Source organism: Typopeltis vanoorti, chromosome 24 (genome assembly GCF_054136105.1).
Source record: "Typopeltis vanoorti isolate ZY-2024b chromosome 24, IOZ_Tvanoo_1.0, whole genome shotgun sequence".
Taxonomy (NCBI): Eukaryota; Metazoa; Arthropoda; class Arachnida; order Uropygi; family Thelyphonidae; genus Typopeltis; species Typopeltis vanoorti.
The window spans coordinates 27363839-27386916 of NC_143572.1; the positions used below are offsets into that span (position 1 = coordinate 27363839).

The 23078-nt window shown below is 37.6% G+C and overlaps 1 protein-coding gene across 1 annotated transcript in view; it reads right to left on the reverse strand.

Annotated features, from left to right (window-relative positions):
- LOC150093046 (tartrate-resistant acid phosphatase type 5-like) overlaps nt 1–23078 on the reverse strand; it is a 112272-nt gene that overhangs the window by 52326 nt on the left and 36868 nt on the right. Inside the window, exon 3 of the mRNA XM_090413516.1 lies at nt 9653–9777. Within this exon, the coding sequence (XP_090269642.1) occupies nt 9653–9777 (125 nt within the window). The remainder of the gene's footprint in view (nt 1–9652; nt 9778–23078) is intronic.

Below are 23078 nucleotides of genomic sequence, written 5' to 3' on the forward strand. Positions count from 1 at the left end.
GAAAGAGTGCATGATAGTTCCATTGTTCAAGGGTGGTGGAAAAAACCAATGTGTAGCTACAGGGTGGCCCAAAATGTACCACCAAGTTTAAATCTAATTTTCTCTGCAATTAGCTGGCAAAATTAGAAAAAACTTTACCGACACATTATAACCATTAAGCCATTTGTGTTTGATGGCTATAATGTAAATCTAATTTTCTCAGCTAATTGCAGAGAAAATTAGATTTAAACTTGGTCGGTACATTTTGGGCCACCCTGTAGCTACACATTGGTTTTTTCCACCACCCTTGAACAATGGAACTATCATGCACTCTTTCTATTTCTGTGGATCTTTCCTAAGCTAAGACTCAAATTATATAACCAGAAAAGGCTTAACCTTTCTGTATACAGAAATGGGCTAATAGACAAACAAACTCTTATACTTTGCAAGGAACAACATTGGTTTAACTATTCATATTTTATAATAACATTACAATTCAGATGGAAAAAGAGAGAATGACATTTGACAAAATATTAGGCATAAATTAGAAGACATGTGATGAGTGCATAAACTACTGACTTGAATAATAAGGTGATTGACAGGCAGGTATTAGAAAGTGGTATGTGGGGGAGATACGAGTATGCCAGACTTAAGATGACCATTGGTGTTCCCAGGGATCAGTTCTTGGACCATTGTTGTTCAATACATTAATGATATTGGGAAGGCCCTTACAACAGATGTTCAACTGATTGTCTACCTACCCATCTTTACAGTGTCAGCAATCACTTATGTGTAGTACTTACAGAATACCTTTAATAAGCTGGAATGGTGAGCAAATAATAATGGCTGTCAATTCAACATTATTAAGTGTAGAGCTCATGTGCACATCCGCAGCAGGTCTCCAAGGTGAACAGCTTCTAGTTGATAGAATAATGTAGGTAAGGGAAGTCAGATCGGTAACCTCAGGACAAGGATTGGCTCTGAAGAGTGCTCCAGTCGGGCTGGGGTCCGAAGTGGGCAAAACTGTCCAGTGATGGAACGGTTGAGCCTAGACTAGCATCGGGGCCTTCTTATGGAATGCCTCAGCTGCACGGCGTGCTGGATGGCTCGTCTGGCATGACCATTTTGGCTGACAACTAACAGCCAACTCAGAACTGGCACAGAGCAGGGGATTCCGACTGTCTAATTAAAACAAAGCATATTGCAAATTTGGCTTGAGAGGCATTGCCACCAACGTGATTTTCTGCCCAGTGGTCTTAATGTTTAAGTGAAAGAATATCAATGAAGATCGTGGGTAATTGGCGGGAGTAAACATGACTCTCCTTTAGATAGACGTGTTGGATGGAGCCTTGGTCTAGCTGCTGAGATTACTTACTATTTCTTGAAATAATTCATCACTGGAAGCCTGATGTGTGCAGAAAGCACAATTCCATCAATTTTTAAAAGATATAACAGGATAATAAATATTTCTATAAGTTTTTCAGTGGCATACATTATCAGAGGGATCCTGTTGATAGCTACTGGAAGTAATTCCCGGTGACTACTTTCGGTATACCAGGTCCAGGTGAACTTTGAGGATCCCAAAGAGATATGCCTGGCCTACTTGCGGATCCAAGAAGGATTGGGCTTCTGTGCTGTCTTTAACGTGGAGTTGGTCGCACACAGTGGCATACCTGTGTGCCCATCACAGGGAATTAAGATCAATATGACGATATCTAGTTGGGAAGAGGTTAGAGTGCCCTTAAGGAATCTCACTGTGCCCTCTATGCACATACACCACAGGGAGTTTCTTTCTAACTCACAGGCATTGCTGTTCTCAGTGGATTGTAGATCGTGGGACTCGCTGAGTCAACATGCCTAATAATGAATTACTCTGAGTGATGAATATGTTATTATTTAAAGTTCCCTGTTAGGAGTATGAATCTAGTTCCTAGATGTAAGCTAGTTTAAGTTAGAATTAAGCTAGTTTATAAGTTAGATTAAGTTGGAAACAAGAAAATATGTGCTTGGTCAAATATTGAGAATGAAATTATGTTGCAAAATTAAATGGCAATGAGGCCACTAGAATGAAAGTATCAAGGCATCTGCTGTGACTATGCGGCAGCTGCCTCCTACATCTCACCATTCAGGTGTGACGATGCGGGCACCAAATCATTCACAGACAACCTAGGTACTGGTCTCGGTGTCGTGCTTAGAAGAGCAGCCACCATACTGTGATCTATCGAGACTCATCCCCTGATATTGAAAATCTGAGGGAGAGAGTGTGATTTTCGTGATGGACCATACTCATATCAGGCCTCCAAGGTAAACAACCTTTAGTCGATAGAATAATGTAGATAAGAAAAGTTGGCAAGACAGATCCATAATCTCATGACAAGGATTGGCTCTGAGGACTGGGCTGGGGGTCCGAAACAGGCATGGCACTGCACAGGGACTGGGTGAAACTGTACAGTGATGGAATGGTTGAGTCCAGACCAGTGTCGGGGCCTTCTCGTGGAATGCCTCAGGTGCACAGTGTGCCAGATGGCCCATCTGGTGCGACCGTTTCAGCCAGCAACTAACAGCCGACTCAGAACAGGCACAGACCAGGGGAATCTGACTGTCTAATTAGAATAAAGCAACTTGTGATAGTTGTTGAGATGTGTTGCCACCAATGTGATTACTGTCTAGTGATCTGAATGTTTAAGTGAAAGAATATCAATCAAGATCGTGGGTAATTGGCTGGAGTAAACATGACTCTGCTTGAGGTAGACATGTTGGATGGAGCCTTGGTTCTGCTGGTAATTGAAACTAGCCAAATTTTGTTGGATTCTCTATAGAGAGTAACTTACCAGAGGAAGCCTGGTCTTATAAGATGCAGCTTACTGCATCTAACAAAACTCCTGGTGGAAGACCAGGTCCAGCACGACTTGTTTGAGTATCCCGTAGAGAGAATGTCGAGTGCTACTCTCAGAAATGTGGAGAATTGTCATCCCACACGCGCACCTACGTACATGAGCTTATCGTAGGCAATTGGCTATCTACCAACCATTGCTAAAGTTGGGAAGAGGTGGGCGTGCCCTTAAAGACTCACTGTGCCTCTATGCACATACACCGTAGGGAGGTTGTTTTTCTAACTCACAGGCATTGGTGTTCTCATTGGATTGGGTTGGTGGTCTTGATGGTGCGAAAAGACCTATAATGAATTACTCTGAGAGATAAGAATAAGAGATCCTTGGATAGGTGTTTTAAGTTAGATTTAAGCTAGCATGTAAGCTAGGTTAAGGAAAAGGATCAATGAATTGGGGAAAGAAGGATGAAGTTGCTTTCAAGGTGCAAGTACGACTGGCCACATCCATGGCAGGCGCTTGTCCTGCAGTTAGCAAGAGTACAACCATTAAGCGTGCATTATATTATAACTAGGTATTGTCTTGTGCTGGCGAGTATGGCTAATAGTCATGCTGTGGTAAATGCATGAACTGAACGACTTTAGGTTAATGTATAACAGGACATTAAGGACTGAATGCCTTTAGGTTCTTAATGCGAGACAGGAGTACACTGCCAAGAGAGTTCAACCTGCACATAAAGATGATGGGTGACTTTTACCCTACTGATGACTAGTCATTGTGATATTAATCTTGCTCAATACGAGAGGAACCACAGGTTCAGACACTCGGTACATGTGCTTGGTCACGTGACCAATGGTGCGAAGCTACCATCCGTGGGATTATGATGGAACGCCTCTAAGTCAGAATCCCATCTAGCCACTGCAATGATACCATTCATGCCTCGCACGTTAAAAGACAGCACTAGCCAGAGTTGCTTTTGTACTGTTACGGTGTGATCGCTATGTCGATGAGGCACTAGAATGGAAGATTAAGGCAGCTGTGAGATTATACGGCAGCTGCTTCCTATGCCGCACATTCAGGTGTGATGTGCGGGCACCAAGTTGTCAGCAGATGATCCAAGTACTGGTCTGGATGTCGTGCTTAGAAGAGCAGCCACCATACTGCGATCTGTTGAGACTCACCTGCATCATGTAAAATCAGCATGTTATATTGGTAAGATTACATACTTAGAGAAACTGATGAGTCTAGGGATCCTGGAAATATGGTAGATAGGAAGTTGAAGTTTAAAGGTAAAATAGCAAAAACTGCGAATGCAACTTAGAGCATAACTGTGATAACGAACTGAACATTGATATGCATGGATAAGGAAGCCATTTCACCTCTTTAGGCAGCCTTGATAAGGTCACACCTGAACTACCAAGGTAACATTTGGTGTTCTGGATTCCAAGGGAATGAAGAAGCTGTGGAGAAGATGCAAAGAAGAGTTGCAAAGATAATATCAGGTTTAAGGAATGAAATTCTGAGGATAGATTGGGACTATGTGGATTTAGACACTGGACAGCAGGAGAAGAAAGGGTGATATGACAGAGAACTATAAACTTCTAAAAGGGTGTTACAGGATGCCAGCAAATTTTTTTTTTTTTTTTTGTTATACGGTATGTGAAAGAAGAACAAGGGCATCCATGGAAGTCAAGCTTGTCTGTGATTAAGAAAAACTGAGAACTAAATTCTTCTCCTCACAGAGCAGTGATTGGATGGAATAACTATTGAAATTATTGAAGTCTCACCGCATTTAGGGTAAACGAGTTTAAGAGAAGGTGTGACCAACTGGTGTGAGTAATGTGTTATCTCTCTCTCTCTCTCTCAATGAGTCCTTGACTCCCTAGACATCTCTAATTCTCGTAGACAGGCTTATACGTTGGTTATGCATTTCTAAATAACTTAGGGAATTGAAACAACGTAGATCCGAATATAAATTAAATTATACTTTAATAGATATTTCCGATATTTCGGTAATGTCACATTGCCATTTTCTAAAGGAACTTACAAAAAGGCAGGTGCACACAGGCAATAACAATACAGTAACTGAGAATGAAGATATGAAGCTATCGTTCTCCTAGAAGTCCTGATGGTGCCCTCTGGCGGGCTAAGTAGGCGTTCTTGGCCGTTGGGCTGAAGGTCTGCTGATGTATGCCTCCCAAATTTGGGGCAGTCGCATACAACCAAATTTGTTGAGATTTGGAGAGTTTCTTATGGCAGAGGCTGATTCCATAAATAATCTTTCAAATTTATATTTGCTCCGGTGTATTATTGTTGCTTTCTTCCACCGTATTCTGTGGCGAGTATCCAGAGCATGGTCTGCAAAACCAGAATGGCTATTTGGTAACATCCACTATTTTTTTTTATAATTCCTTCTGTATTAATCTGATAGAATCCCTTAACTAACTTGAAGGTCTCTTATCATATCTCCTCTTTCCAACCTCTGTTATCCACATTTCCTTAAACACTCTTCACAACCAACACTCCAGAGTCCTAATATCACTTTGATCATTTGTCTTTGGATCCTCTAGTGTTTCTAGATCACAATGAAAACTAGGTGACCAAATCTGAGTACAGTAGTCCATGTCGTCTGACCAATGTCTTATATAGAGGCACCACCACCTCTTTATCCCTATATATATATGAGGTGCTATCAAAAAAGAAACCAGACTAGGCTAATAAAATCTTTATAACTTACCCAATTTAAATTTGGACTTAACACCCTTCAAAGTAGTCCCCTTCTAAGTTCATGCAGCAATCCCACCACTTTTCCCATGCTCCAAACACTTCCTGGAAGTCTTTTTGTTTAAGTGCAAAGTGGTCAAGCACTGCTTGTGATTATCTTGGAACTCCTTAACAGTGCTGAAATGCCACCCCTTCATCTTCAATTTCGTTTTTGGAAACAAAAAAGAAGTCAAAAGGAGCTAAATCTGGTGAGTAAGGAAGATGTGGAATTATTACTATGCTATTGGTTGCCAAAAACTTTTACATTGTTAAGGCATTGTAAGAGGGAGCATTGTCATTGTAGAGGAGCCAGTTGCAGTTTCACCACAGTTCTGGTCTTTGCGATGAATGTCTTCTCTCAATCTTAAAACATTGTAGTAGAATTCTGCATTGACCATCAGAGACAAATTTTCTGTGTACAATCCCTTAATGTCAAAAAAAGGCAATCAACATGCTCTTTGTCACACTCCTGACTTGTCTTGCTTTCTTCAGTCTTGGGGAATGTGAACTCTTCCACTGTGACAATTGCTGTTTTGTCTCTGGGTCATAGCCGTAAACCCAAGTCTCATCCCTTATGATGAGACTTGAAATGAAGGTTGGGTCATCGATGGCCTTTTGATGAAAATCTTGATGAACATTAACACAGTGCTCCTTCTGGTCAGAAGTCAAGAGATATGGAACAAACTTGGCAGTGACACAATGCATGTTCAAATCTCCTAGTGACGATTGCTTCAGCTGCTCCATATGAAATTCCAACTCTGTCAGCAACCTCCTGGATGGTGATGGGTCGATCTGCACAGATGAGATGTTGAATTCTTTCAACATTTTTGTGGGTTGTGCTGGTGGACAATCATCCTGGTTTCTCGTCATCCTCCAAGGTGGTTCTGCCTTTCTTAAAACACGAGTGCCACTCAAACCACGGAGTTTGGCTCATGGCTTCATTTTCATATGCCTTACAAAGTAATTCAAGGGTCTCTTGAATTACTTTGATAAGAATAATAGTCTCCTGATAAGAATAATGCATGTTACATGAGTTCCGGTGCACACAGCTCAAGCCATGTGGCAGGCTGACTCAATATTGTCTACGGCACTGACACCTAGCAGTGTGAGACTAACTTGATTTGTTGTCGAGTATTCAGCACAGTGTAGTTTCTTTTTGATAACACCTTGTACACACTTGATTCTTGATTGAACATTGATTGTTTTTAAAACTTTCTTATGTGTTTTTCAATATGATGTTCCATTTCATCCAACTCAAACTAAATGGTGATCACTTCTTATTTCAAATCATCTATATGATCTTGTGCCCTCAACCAGAATAAAGAAGTCACTATCAGTGATAATAAACAAGATTTTATTTTTCTTATTCCTGCGTCTTATCTCCATATAAATTTATGCACAATTTTATGTTGAAACATGGAATTAATGATGGTTAGTCTGTATTGAACAAAAATCCAGCAAGTACTTAAATTATTAGCTTTTGCTCTCTTCACCAAATCATTAGTGGAAAGTTACTAGCGGTGTGCCACAAGGGGAAATTTTGGAACCATTGTTATTTAATTTGTATATTAATGATATTGGAATAGGTTTAACTGGTGATATACAACTGTTTGCAGATGATGCAAAAGTGGGGAAAGTGATGAGGAGTTAGGTAGATGTTGTGGCCTTATATAACTTGAATAGATTGTATGAGTAAGCAACAGTATAGAACAGTCAATTCAATGTGGCAAAATGTAAGGATCTAAAATTTGGTAGCCAACAATGGAATGCAAAGTATATGCTTGGTGGAAATTTTGAAGGAAATTGAAGAGATAAGAGATCATGGAGTGATGTTGGATAAGCATCTGAAGTTCGGAGGTCACATTTAACAAGTTGTGAAGACATCACATCAGATTATGACAATGATGCAGAGGATCTTAACTTGTAGAAATAAAGAGGTTCTGGTTCCATATAGGGCTTTGTTCAGCCCTTATATGGACTACTGTGTGCAGATTTGGTCCCCTGGTTTTCATGGTGATGAGGATATGTTGGAAAAGGTCCAGAGAAGACTGACTTAAGTTGCAACTGGTCTTTGGGATGTGAGGACAGATTGAGGAATGCAGTTTGCAAAGCCTTGTGAATAAGAGAAAGAGAGGGGATATTACAAACATTTAAATTGGTAAAGGGTTGTTCCCAGGTTAATGTGAGAGAAATTTTTCATAGAATGGGGAGAAGGGGGCAGAACAATGGGACATACTTGGAAGTTGTGAGCAGGGACATAAGGAGTTGGTTCTTTGTATGGGAAAGTGGTTTCTTGGTGGAATGCTTGGCCTGACATTGTGATGAGCGTAGATACACTGAATGAGTTTAAAACACAGTTTGATGGGCTTTTACACACAAAGGCTAATGTTTGCTTCCTAGAGTGAGTCTTTAAACTCCATGGAGGTCTGGTGTTAATAATAATAATAAATTTTTCCAACACATTTCCATAATTCTAGTATTCATTTCCTACTCTCCTCTTAGATCTCTAAGAAGGACCAACTTTTCTTTTTTTTTCTAAATGTCAGCTGCTTTCTCTAATGAACAAAAAAATTCATCTACTTTTTCCTTAGAACTACTTAGGGACCAGAGGCACAAATAAGTTTTATTGGCAATTTCTTTATTTTGAAGTCTGTCCACAACACTCTACTTGATATTGTCTACAATTAAAGATTATTCTTATTGTTAAGTGTTGAATACTACAACTGCTTCTCCTTTCCTTGATTATTACTGTCTGAATATAAATATTGTATTTGTTATTTAAAATAATCTCATCTTTTTTTTTTTTTTGTGGCATCTTTGTTTTAGTAACACAGATTCTGTCAATGTCATATTCTCTAATTCTTCTGCCAGTTTCACTTCTTTTCCTGTCATTCTTCTTAGGTTGATGGAATTCTTGAATTCTGCTGATGCTAAGTTGGAGTTTGTTTCAGTAGTTGACTTTTCTCTGTTTGCCTTGGTTCCTTGATGAAAAAAGTATAGGCCTTATTCAACTGAGTAACTCCAGCAGGCAACATTTCATCTTGTTGTCCTATCATCTTTTGGTTTAAGTCAATACAGAATAGAATTTGGTCAGTTAAATTGCAAATTGCCAGCTCATCCTTGTTTGTGCAGTATCAAGGTAGATACTAATGAAGTGCACAAAGAGAGGGTGAGGTTCGGACAATAGGTCAGCAAGTCCCAGTTGGTTCTCTATATTCTTTAAAAGGTTAAGCGAAATAATTTCTTCCTTTTGGGGGGGGGGGGGGAGAGGAACAGTGTGTGTGTGTGTGTGTGTGTGTGTGTGTGTGTGTGTGTGTGTGTGTGTGTGTGTGTGTGTAGGAGGGGGTAATAATAATAAAAAGTAACAAGAAACATTTGTTTCATTTCTACTCCAACTCACCAATTCCATTAACCTAAGAAGTTGTGACAGGAAAAGACGTGACACTGGCAGTATATACATAATTCATACCATGTCCAGATGAATCATTTTATTATAAATACTGCAGTCTAATTTTTTTTTTTTTGCACAAATAATCTTGCTCCTTAGAAAGTCTTCTGTTACTATGGATGAGCAGAAAGATGAGGTGAAAACAGCATGCAATTCATGGACATATGGTATTTTGATTATACTATCTGCATACAGAAATCTTGTAAATTATTATGTATCATTTTTTTTTCTATCAAATCTCTTTCTTTCTTTGTAACTTTTCAGCTTTAAACATACTATTGATACACACAATTCACATTTCTTGACTACCAGTTCATAATTCACTATCCTTTAAATTTCTTTATACCATCCAAACATAGAAATTCTCTTATTTATTTATATATTTTGAAACTAACAAATCCTTTCTACCTTAATTTCAATGAAAAGCACATGACTTAATTTGTGTGCATCTGAACTCCATGAACAAGAACAACATGAGATGATTTGGTCCTGCCCAGCATCAATGTGTTAAAGAATTAACTTTTAACCATTTCTATCTCGTAATTAAAGTTATTAAAAAAATACAGACTAGAAAGAGCAAAATTACGCTATATATATAAAACAGTTTACATAGTCTAAATAAATGTTTTCTTACCACCTATTTGAATATTTCGTATATTCAATTTGTGCTGAAGCATTCCCATAATGGTCATGGTTACCAGCTACAACGAACCATGGAATTTGAAGAGATTTAGATACAAACACATCTTCATATGTTTCCTAAAGAGTAGAAAATTATACATTGTCTATTAGAAAGCACTAACAGACATAGGCATGAATATCTTCTTGCATATGTTTGCAAACGTATGCTTCCTCCCCCCTCTCTCTCTCTCTCTCTCTACACAGTATTCTGGTCCATTTACTCCTTGTGGCTTCCTGAATGCAAATTACTGTTTGTTACCAAACACACCAAGTTGAACTGGTACATTAACTGTTGCTAGAAAAATATCTGAAAAACAGAATATGACTCTAAACTTAGCAGAATCAATAATCTATCACTGCTTATAATGGGAATAATAACCATGAAATATATTATTCACTTTCAATAGGATTCATTCTTTCTCTGTTTCTCTCTAGCTAATAACAATATACAGAAGAAAGTCAGTCACAGTTTTAGAACTTTAGAACCTGATCACTTTATTAAGAACATTATTATCTGGAAAATCTCAGATGTACAAGTTTCAAACATCTTAATAAGTGGTAAGCATGAATGCACTTAAAAAAGATAGAAAGAAATTCCCTTCAGCTATAACAAATATAATCACATTAGCTCAGATAACTGCATGGTTCAGGTGTTGGAGATTCTATAGTAGTCTAGTTAAAATTTAAGCAAACTGCATACTTCAGAGCAAAATCCACTGGGTAATCAGATATGGATTCTTCATATTGTGATTTATATGATGTGTAGTATATCATGAACTCCATTTCTTCCTTAATTTCATTTTTTTACACTTTGTGTATAGCTTGAGGAGAAGACAAATTGCAAAAAATATGCATTATCTAAGTAAAGAATAATAGAAATTCTAACAAATTAAAGTTGCTGATAACAGAATCTGAACTGATAGATTCAACAATTGTCCACTTCAACTATTCAAACTATATTTTTCATGATTCTCTCCATCACAATGATGGTACTAAGGCACTGATCAGATATGACATTTCAGGGACTACCAAACCAAGTTGGTAGTCCCTGAAATGATCTGTTCTGCACAAAAATTTCCTTGTTCTCATCTGTTGCATTCATGTGCTGTTTTTACTGTACTCCATTACATAACTCATCTTGCTGATTATTTATTCCTGAAGCTTGATTTTCAGCAGTTCAAATACCCAAGCAGTGAAGATATCTTCCTTGGAGACTTTAATGGTCACAACATGAACTAGCCTCTATTCTCCAATTCCACTAATCAAACTGGAAGAAATAAAGATGTATGCTTTAGCAATAATCTAACAAAAATTTCAATCTATCCACCAGTGTAACATATGATTCTTGTCATCCTTCCAGTGCAATCTTGGGTTAAATATCCCTTTCCCAAATGAATTCCAGAATTAACAGCCATCCTATATCATCTCAAGTTTCATACTTTCCATGCATCTCTATTCCACAACATGTAAGCAAGCCTATATTCAGCCCATCCCAAGAAAGGAAAATAAAGTCTGCTATCAAATTACTGTCCTCACCTCATTTCTCTCACAGAGTGAAGAAGGTAACCATTGGCTAACTTCTCACAATCTAGAACTAACCAATTAATTAGTGACTACTGACAAGGAATATCTCAATCCACATCCTTCAACTTTGGACACAAACCACAAAAATGTTTAGAGAATTTATGTGGTCACTGGCATTTTTGCTATGCTATGCAGATGAAGTGCTTGTGATTTGTCACATTGTCCAGACACATTAGATACATATTTAATACATTTAAACAGTCCAAACACCAACAAATACACTTCACAACAGAAAAATAAACAAATAATGGTCAGCCTTTTCAAGACACATTAGTTACACTGTCTTTTATATGATTCATTATCTTTTCTAATTTATAGAAACTTGCACAGGTTGAAATGCACTTAGATAACCATCATTCAGTCCATGAATACAGCCCCACAAGCACACAGAGCTATGGATATTAGAAAAAAAAATACTTTTTTAGCCAATGGTTTCAATCCCTATAAAATACATCAAATACTATATGCCCTTAACAGAATTTAAATATGAAATTACAACAAAACTATTTTTATCTTCTATATCCAAGGTAGATTTGAAAAGACAGCAGTGCTCTTGTTATTTTTGTTATTTGAGATTATGGCCAAAGCAACCACGGCTTATGAGGCCAATGTATTATATCTGTTAATTGCATGTGTTTTTCTGGCTATTTGCCTATTTTTTGGGATGAAAACCCATGCTATCTCTATGGGAAACCAGCTAACTAACATTTTAAGAAAACTTCTTAAAATGGTTCTGTGCATCATAGATGGAATTTGAATCCAGATCTTTCAAACAAAAGGGCATGGTCAATATTGGTTGATCTACAGAGGCTCCAAATAGGAAAGGTGTAACAAATAGAATTTCAACCAATATTTGAACCCCCACATCCAACTAGTTATCTTTATCCATTCTCTTAGAAACAAACTTTAGCTATTAACACATCCAAAAATACATAAAGTTCCATGTGCCTATACATGGTCTACTAAAGTAGGATTACGAACATAAAGATCTCTTAACATCCACCTTGAAGAATACATAAACTACATTTACTATTATTATTATGATCAAGTCTAGCAAGACCATGTTTAGGATAGCTCATCACATAGGATTAAATGGAAGAAGACTCAGGTGCTGCATGTAAGTCCATAAAAAATAGTCTGAAACACTGTTATTTAGAATTGGCATCAACCACAAAGCATTTCCCTAACTTCAATAACTATGGTTCCATTAAATTAGCAAAAATTTAGGAGACATTCATTTTATTACCGCTAACATAAGCTTCATTATATTAATTTATGGGGTCAACTACCATTTGAGATAAAAACTTTAATAATATTAAAATTCTATGTTTTCGCCTTTACATTAACGTCATCTTCAGGAATATATATATCAATATATATTCCTGAATATATTCCTGAAATTACTACATCACAGCAACTAGCAATATAACACAGGCAGCTATATTATTATTATTACAGGCAACTCCACGGAGTCCTCAGACTCATCGATGGAGGCTTCAAACCATCGATTCAAAATTCATGTCAAGAATTATCCAACATTTGTGCAGTATCTATCATACTTTGCTTTGAACTCATTCACAGTCATGGCATCCACAACAGACTCTGGCAACCTATTCCATTCATTCACTACTCTCCAAGCAAAAACCTACTTCTAACACCCTTCTTAGTTTCAATGGATAGCCCCTAGTTCTCCCACCACCAGACCTGTTCTGAAAAATTTTCTCTGAATTAATCTTGTAAAAACCTTCAGTAATTTGTATCTCAATCATGTGATCCCTTTTCAAGTCCAATACTATATAAATCCATCTAGCTTGGTATCTTGTGGTACAAAAACAACAACAATAATAATAAATTTAAATAGAATAATAAATAACAGCACATTAAAAAAAATTCAAGTGAGAAAGATTAATAATTAATTATATCAGCCAATCAGAATATTCTTATCATGTTACTTTTAAATATTACTTTAAGTCTACAAACTCAATATTACAATATTCATTCACTGTTTTGGCATATGGTAGCCTAGAGTCCTTTCTTTCATACATAAAAAAAAAGGACACTAGGACTTCTGTTGTTTTTTCATCTTCAAGTTACTTTGCCTTTTAAAGTTTCCATTATCTGATGTTAACTTTTCTTCCATTTCTGTTGTAGATGTGTTGTGAGTTACATGTTGTAAGTTAGATTGGTCAGGGTTGTATATATGTTGTCCAAAATTTGGAGATTTTTAACCAATCATTTTTATTTAAATCTGGTTATTTTATGAATGTTTCACATGCCTCCTTAATTTTTTTTCATACCAGGTTTTTGTGTGGTGTAGAAGTAGAGTGCCTTCCCAATCAATTCTATGGAGGGTCTCCAAGCACATGATCGTAAAGGTATGTTTTTCCATGGTAGATTAGGTTGATATGGGTTTTCTGATATCACTTGTGCACCCTGTTTCACCAAAGAAGAGAAAATTACACCATGTAATTTGGTATACACCTGGACATGAGGGAGATATTTAGATGTGCTAAACAGATTTTTCAGTTTTGTAGGAAGACTGAAGGTAGTTTCCATGTTGTATATTTTTAGTTTCTTTAATATAGGGGATAGAAATAGCTTTGCTGAAATTATTTTTATCTCGGGGTGTTATTTTTTTTTGTCCAGTATGATGCCAATTTTCTTTTATTACATCCACTTTTAACAAAGATGGTTCTAATCCACTGCATTTTGTTTTTGAGATCATTGTTATTGCTCTATTTTTGAGGGTATTTATTATCCCTAGTTTGATGCTGGGTGCTGCTAGGAGTCTACATGCACAAACTGAATGGTATGTGTAGGTTTCTGATAAACACTAAATGAGAGACAGCCAAATGGAAGACGAGTTATTTTGAGAGTATCCAAGAACAGTAAGAAATTGTTTTTCTATTTCTACTGTGAATTGTATACACTGGTGTTGTTTGTTTAATATGGTTGTGGAATGTGTCCAAATCACAAAATACATCATCAATGTATCTAAGCATTTTGGTTTTAAATTCGCTGGTTCAAGAGCTTTCTGCTTGAAAGTTTCCCTCAAGAAGTTTGCAATGGGATGTGGTGGGAAGGTGGGTAGTGAGCCTATGCCATCCCTTCTTTTTGAAGGTAGAAACTGTTTTGCTGCAAGAAGTAACCTGAGTGTGGTATATACGAGGGTGATCTGAAAAGTTCTCGGCCTAACAACGAAAAAACGAATTTATAATTTCAAAATTTTTTTATTTTTTATTAACATAATCTCCCTTAAGACTAATGCATTTATTCCAGTGATGTTCCAGCAACATTATTCCACCCCTGTAGTGGTTCTCAGTAAGATCTGCAAAATATCCCTCTACAGCTGCAGTCATCTCTTGATTCAAAGAAAAACACTGACCAGTGAAGAAGAGTTTCAGTTTTGGGAAGAGAAAGAAGTCAGAGGGAGCCAAATCTGAGAAATAAGGTGGATGTTCCAACAATTAATAGTGCAGATCCCTTAATTTTCCCATTGCCAAAACACCTTTGTGGGCAGTTGTATTGTCCTGATGAAAGATGATTTATTTTCTTCTGCAAACCGGGTCTTTCTTCACGAATTTTTTCACCAGACCGGAATAATATTCCAAAGTTATTGTTTTATCCTTTTCAAGATAATTAATAAACAAAATGCCTTTAGCATCCCAAAACACCGATACTGATACCATGACCTTGTCTTCTTTGGTGCTGAACAACTGGCTTCTGTCCACTGTTTTGACTGCTGTTTGGATTCTGGTATGTACTGGTGAATCCAAGTCTCATCCATAGTAATAAATCGATGCACAAAATCAGTTTTATTCTTGTTAAAATGCTCCAAGCACTGTTCAGAGATTTTCATACGTGCGTTTTTGATCAGCGCAGCGTCCATCTTGCGCAAAGCTTTTTCATTTGCAATTCTTCATGCAAAATATATCCTACACATTCTTTTATAAATGTATATAGTCTCAGCAATTTCATGCACTTTGACTTGCTGGTCATCCAATACCATATTGGATGACCAGCAACTCGATCAATGATTTCTGCTGTTGTTACACTTTTTGGACGTCCTTCACATGGATCATCTTCATGGCTGGTACGGTCACGTTTAAAATCGGCAGCCCATTTCTTAATTGTTGAAGATGAAGGAGAAGAGTGCCCATAAACTTTTATGAACTTCAAATGAATTTCTTTTGCCACTAAACCTTCTTTTACAAAGACTTTTATAACCGCACGATACTCAATTTTATCCATTTCAAGGGATACAGACAAGACTTTTGCGCTTCAGACAGTTGTATAAAACAAACTACTCGATAGAATGGCTTGCAATTTCACATGTACTACCAACTTAAAAAAAAAAAATCGTGCTGATAGTGTTGCCATCTATGTTCGATGCCGAGACCTTTTCAGACCACCCTCATAAGCAAAGAGAACCATACTGTCAGGTGGAAATATGTTTTGTAGAAAGAGAATTGTGTCACTGATAGGGGTATTTGTAAAGTGGGTAGTGATGTCAAAGCTGACTAAGTGATTTTGTTTATTTAAAACATAATCCTTAATTTTGGTAATAACATGTTGACTATTTTTGTGTGTGTGTGTGTGGTGTGTGTGTGCGTGTGTGTGTGTGTGTGTGTTGGCAAGGGGGGGGGGATCTACCAACTCCTTTAGTGTTACTACTAAAAGAAATGGTAGATTTTTCCCTTTTCTACATAAAAAAATAATCAACATTGTCTTACTAACCAATTCCTGATAGGTGCCGATATGCATTCTTTGCTAGCAGGAAATATCGCATCACTACCATATCACATGTCACTATTAATAAACATGCTGGTACACTGTACTGTTGTACAGTAAAAAAAAAAAAAGTACTGTTTTATTATCAAAAATTAAGGACTATGTTTAGGTAAACAAGATATCTTGGTCAGATCACTGTTCTTATTATAAAACACCCTCATCAATGACATAATTCTCCTTCTATGAAAAAAATTTCTGCCTGGCATTACAGCCCTCTTTGCACACATGCCATGCTCAAGTTAATTCATGAAGCAAGACAATTTCTAACTTCAAAAACAAGGGATGGCCACTGGCTCACAGCTACTTATATCACAAACTTCTTTATGGAACCTTTTGAGCAACAGGAATGCAATTAGGAAGACATATCCAAAATTAAAGTAGAAAAAGTCATAAAAAAAACTGAAATGTGGAAAGGTAACTATAGTAGAAGAAATTTGGCCAGAAATGCTCAAATATGGAGATATAAAAGTTTCACAGTTGCTGCATTGCACAATTATTATTATTTCCTAAGACCCCACAGAGTCAAAGACTCATCTGGGAGGTTCTTTTATCGTACACACAGCTCATCATACCTTGCTTTAAACACACTCAAATTCTCTGCAGATAGCATACTCTCAGGCAAGGCATTCCAATCATTCACAACTCTGCATGAAAAAAACCTACTTCTCACTGCCCTACTCATACCCTCTTTATACAGTTTCCAGGGATGACCTCTGGTTCTCCTCTGATTTCCCACTATTTTCTGTAGAACCTCTCCAGCATTGATCCTATAACAACCCCCTTACTAACTTCTAGGTCTCTATCATATCTCCCCTCTTCCTCCTGTCCACCAGACTCTGCAAGTTGCATCTTCTCAATCTTTCCTCATACTCGACATTCCAGAGGTTGAAAACTACCTTAGTCAGTCGCCTCTGGATCCTTTCCAACATCTCTTTGTCCTTCTGAAAAACGACCAAATCTGGGCACAATAGTCCATGTGTGGCCTAATCAAAGCCTTATACAATGGAACAAGAATCTCCCTACTTCTAAAAGTCAGTGTCCTCTGCATCATTCCCAGAAGCCTTTGTGTTGTCTTCACAATTTCGGCTATGTGTCTCCTAAATTTCAGATCCTTATCCACTATCATCCCAAGATCTCTTATTTCCTCCACCTCCAACAATATATCCTCACCAAGCATAAATTCTGCATTCCATCTCCATTTTCCAAATTTTAAAACCTTACATTTTGCAACATTGAACTCGCATCCCCATTCCCAATCACTCAATTTATTCAAGTCTTCTTGTAAAGCCACAACATCTGCTCTACTGTTCATGGTTTGTCCCAATTTTGCATCATCTGCAAACAACTGAATATCTCCATTCAAATCTTCACCAATATCATTATTGTTTAACTTGTATATCATTAATATACAAGTTAAACAATAATGGCCCTAAAACAGACCCCTGAGGCACACCACTAGCGACTCTCCTTTTCCTAGATATTGCTCCCCCATACACAACTTGTTGATACTTATCAGATAACCAGTCTCCAATCCAATATCCAACCCCATCTGCTCTAGTTTGACTATCAACTTACCATGCAGTAATCTATCAAAAGCCTTTGTGAAATCTAAGTATATTGCTGTGTATCCTTCTCCTCTGTCCAAGGAATAAGTAGATTATGGTATAAATCATGACCTCCCTTTAGCAAATCCATGCTGTCCATCAAAGAAAATACCATTGTTGTCAACCCAATTCTGGATCCTAGTTCTCACAAGCTTCTCCAACAACTTAACCACAACACTTGACACACAGATAGGCCTATAGTTGGATGCTCGAGTTCTATCACCCCCTTTATGAAGTGGCACAATCTTGCCCTCCTTTCACTCCTTTGAAACTTGACCCAGTGCAAGACTCATATTAAAAAAATATGCCAAGGCAGACGTCAACTCCCTAGCACATTCCTTCAGAATACGTGGTGATATATTATCTAGTCCCACAGCCTTATTTAAATCTAGTTTACTCAACCTCCCATACACCTCTTGCTCACTTACAGTCAGTCTCTCCTCACCATCATCATCAACTGTTCTCAATCTCTCCATGAAGTAGTCACATTCACAAGATTGAAAGACCTTTATGGACTGCTCATTAAGTATCTCCACCACACCTTCCACAACAGCTGTCTTTAAATCATTTTCTCCAATCAATGTCATCTGTCCATAATCTTCCATAGTTCAGAAGGCCTGGTCAGAGATTCAAATTCCAGATGATTGGAGCAGAGCTCTCATAGTATCCATCTATAAAAACGAAAATAAAACTGAATGCAAGAATTACAGGTATTTCCCTACTGAGTGTCCTGGTAAGATTTATGCAAGTATACTTGAGAAACAGCTAAGGAAAAACCATGGAAGGGATGTTTGGTTAAGAACAAGCTGGTTTCAGACCAAATAGAGGTTGTCGGGATCAGATTTTCACTTTAAGACAAATAGTTGATCAATCTTGGGAACATAAGAATTTATTTAAGTTTTGTAACATAACAATCATTTTTCTTGCACTTGCCAAGCTCAACTGCCTCAACATCTCCTGCTCCCCCATCCTCTGTGTTCCTTGGCTTATACCAACACTCCACCAAATATCTTATCTTGCCCACCGCACATCATATGCTTTCAAAACCATTAGTGTCACTGCCTTCCAAAGCCTCCACTCTTAGAGGACATAAGTCATCACTTAATCATAAGGTACTCCACCCCCACATTTTCCCTTACTATCCTGCCAAAAAATGCTGTACCCTGCTACTTCTATTCCTGTTATTATATCATCCTCCATCAACCATTTCTCAGAGATCCCAATAATCTTTGGGATCTCTGAGAAATCCCAACACCACCAATTCATCTCCTTTATTCCGGATGCTCCTGGCATTAGTATAAAGCATAAAAATATCACTGCTTCTATACCTATCATTATCCCCTCCAGACCCCACTGGACTCAGTGTTACCTGATGTCCCCCTCCCCCCCTCGCTACCATCCACCCTGGGAATTCCACTTTCCCTGCATTGACACACCGACTCGTTCAGAAAACAGCAATCTCTCCAAATGCCTATGTCCTTCCTCATTCAAATGCAAGCAGTCTCTCACATACAGTTCCTTTCTGTCCTCAAATGCCCTCCAAGCATCCACGTATCTCAATTCTGATACATATTAATTGACACATATCATGCGTTCACATATTAATTATGAAGTAAATAATCCTCCCTGAAACGTCTTATTGCTCTCAAATACTGCGTTCTAGATAAAACAATGTCACTTCGCTCCATGATAAGTTTCCTTTTATTCTGGGACTTTTTAAAACAAAATCCGATTTCATGAAGTATTTTCGTTAAAGTTTCTCTTTTCCAAGGAAAATTAATATTTTCTTTACGTACAGGAATCAATTTCGGAACAATTGGCATTCTTTTCTCGACCACGTAAAATTCGTGAATAGTTCTTATAACGTCTACATCAAAATCATTCAGAGCTACGGTTTAGATGGTTTTCTTTCTCTAGCGCTTTTTTTTAGGAGATTTAAATTTTGGCTTACCTTCACCTTTTGATTCCCTACGAATTCTTTTAACAGTCGACCTCAATACGCCCGCAATTGCACTTGCACGTTTTATGACTTGAGAAAGTGCGAACAAGGAGCCTTTTAACGATTCTTTTTCGTAGAATGTCAGCACATTATTTAATATTCTTTTGCAAGAGCTACCGAAACGTTTAACAACAGAACTTGTTGACTGTACTGGATCCAACACACAAATTAATAATGAAAAAATAATTCAAAAAAGCGACAACAAAAATCAAGCTAGTACTAGTACGACAGACAAGAAAGCACGTGATTTCGCATGTTGGCGACCAATTCGTACATCCTTCATTTCTTTCTCCCCTTCAGCATGAATCGACTATTCTTGGCAAAATGTCAATGAGAGCTCTACAAAGGGTGGGCACACTATAGTATAGCTAGTTTTATGCTCCAGAAGATGACCTTGACATAAAGGTCGAAACGTCGAATGTAGATTTTAATTATATTAAACTAAAGTTTTTATTCAGACACGGTAGTTGTCTCCATAATTTTCAAAAATGTATATATGCATTGCATTATGGGATACTAAGCAACTGATGTGAAGTCATTAGCCTCTGTGTACAAGTAGCCAGTCATCCTTTATCCAAGTGTAAGCAAATTTTGTTTGCTTACATTTGGATAAAGGAAAAAACCAAGAATATAATTTTTTGGCATCTTTATTTATAGTATAACCAAGTATTAATTATACTATAAATTAACCAACCTGATTAACTAATTAAATTAAATTATACTATTTCCTTTATCCAAGTGTAAAATCTTACATTTGGATAAAAGAAAAAACCAAGAATATAATTTCTTGGCATCTTTAATTTATAGTATAAACAAGTGAAAAAACTTTCAACATCTATCTCTAATCCAGAGTAATTTAGTGATAAGGTCTGATACCTTTTGGCTACTTATATATGGATATATGACTTTTGCATTACTTCAACCTTGGTATCATTTCTAATCTGGCTCCCACTGATAAGACCTCAATAAAGATCAAAACCAGTCCTTCCCATAATGCACAGTATCATACATGTCTGTAAGGATATGTACATTATGGGATACTAAGGCAATCGATGTAAAGTCATTAGCCTCTGTTTAAAAGTAGTCAAGTCATGAAGTGACTTCACACACATAAACTTGGATAAAGGATGAAACCAAGAATGTAACTTCTTGACATCTTTAATTTATGGCCTGGAAAAGTGTTGACATTTAGGTTTCAAAAGACATTCAATTTTTCACAAAAAAATTGTAACATAAATGGTCAGAAATCATCTGCAAAATATGTACAGCTGCTTTTCAAAGAAAGATGGATTCTAAAAAGGTAGATTCTAAAGCGACGATTACGAATGATATTTTGGCTGAAATGTGTGAGGAGATCGGAACAGTTTATTAATGTGTGGAATGAGTTTGAGGGACAAAGTGAGCTGTATGGGAGTGATGGACTGCATTTGAGTGGTTATGGTGTGAGTCGCTTGGAGAGACTGCTGCTGGAAGATAGAGAAGTGAATAGAGAGAATGAATCAGATTGAGAGGGGAGTGATGTGGAAGAGCAGGAGAGATTGAAGAAATGGAAATGAATGGGGAAGTGAGTGGTATGAGTATAGAAAATGAGAGAATGTAGGCAGGAAAGAAATGGGATGACCAGGGATCAAGAGGAAACAGATGGAATTGCAAAGGGTTCTGAAATGAAGCAGAAAGGGAAATGGCCCCAGTCCAGCATGGAGAGATCACATTGAGTGGGTGGTATCAGTGGAACTAGCTGTAGATCCAGAAATGAGCTGTTGTGTTTGTATACCAATGCTAGAAGTATAAGAAACAAGGCAGATGAAATGGTCGCACTAATTGCATCTGTGCACCCAAAGATTGTCGGAATAAGTGAGACATGGTTAGATGAGGACGACATCCTGACAGGAATAGAGATGGAAAGGTATGATGTGTTTCGTGAGGATAGAAGGGGTAAAAAGGGAGGGGAAGTGCTATTGATGATAGAGCAAGAGTTATGTCCATACAAGGTAGAGATGCAAGAGGGAAATAGGGCCAGTGGTTTTGAGGCAGTATGGTGCGAGATAGAGGTGAATAGAATCAAATACTTGGTGGGATGTTGTTATAGACCTGTTAATGTGGATGGTGGTGATAGTGAAATGTATAGTCAAATAAGCCAAGCAAATAAGAAAAGGGTGATCATTATAGGTGATTTTAATTATGGCAATATAGACTGGAATGAAGAGATAGCAACTGGAAGTAAAGAAAATGAGTTTCTTGAGTTTTTGAGGGATAACAACCTCAGACAGTATGTAACAGAGGGCACACGAGGATTAAGTTTCTTGGATTTCGTCATCTCATCGGAGGATGTAATTATAAATGAGGTGTCAAAATCATCCACCAATTGGTGAAAGTGACCATGAGGTGATTACCTGGGTGGTTGCCAGCAGTGCAAGGACCCCTGTGAAAAAAGGGTATATGTGGAACTACAGGGGGGGGGGATTATGAAGAGCTCAGGAGACAGCTTGCAGGTATAGCATGGAATGAGGAGTTAGCTGGAAAAGAGATCAATGCAGCTTGGGGGATTTTCAAAAATTATTTAGTAGATGCAATGTCTAAATGTATACCACGGGTGAGAAGGTTAAATAAGTTAGGTGTGAGATGGATGAATAAAGATATTAAGCATGCAATACAGAGAAAAAGGGCATTGTGGAGGCAGCATAAGAGAAGTGGAAGTAACCAATTTCATGAGGTCTACAAAGACCAGGCAAGGAGGGTGACTTGGTTGGTGAGAGTAGCTATTGATATGTAGCCAGCAAAAGAAAGAATGATTATAGAAGGATGACACTGATTGGAGGAAATGGTATAAAGACAGCTGATGCAGAATGTGTGGTGGAGATACTTAATGAGCAGTTCATAAAGGTCTTTCAATCTTGTGAATGTGACTTCATGGAGAGATTGAGAACAGTTGATGATGATGGTGAGGAGAGACTGACTGTAAGTGAGCAAGAGGTGTTTGGGGAGTTGAGTAAACTAGATATAAATAAGGCTGTGGGACTTGATAATATATCACCACGTATTCTGAAGGAATGTGCCAGAGAGTTGACACCTGCCTTGACATATTTTTTTAATATGAGTGTTGCACTTGGTCAAGTTCCTAAAGAGTGGAAGGAGTGCAAGATTGTGCCACTTCATAAAGGAGTTGATTGAACTCAAGCATCAAACTATAGGCCTATCTCTGTGTCAAGTGTTGTGGTTAAGTTGTTGGAGAAGCTTGTAAGAACTAGGATCCAGAGATGGGTTGACAACAATGGTATTATCTTTGATGGACAGCATGGATTTGCTAAAGGGAAGTCATGTTTTAGTAATCTACTTACTTATTACAATAAAGTGACTGCTTCCATGCACAGAGGAGAAGGATACACAGTAATATACTTGGA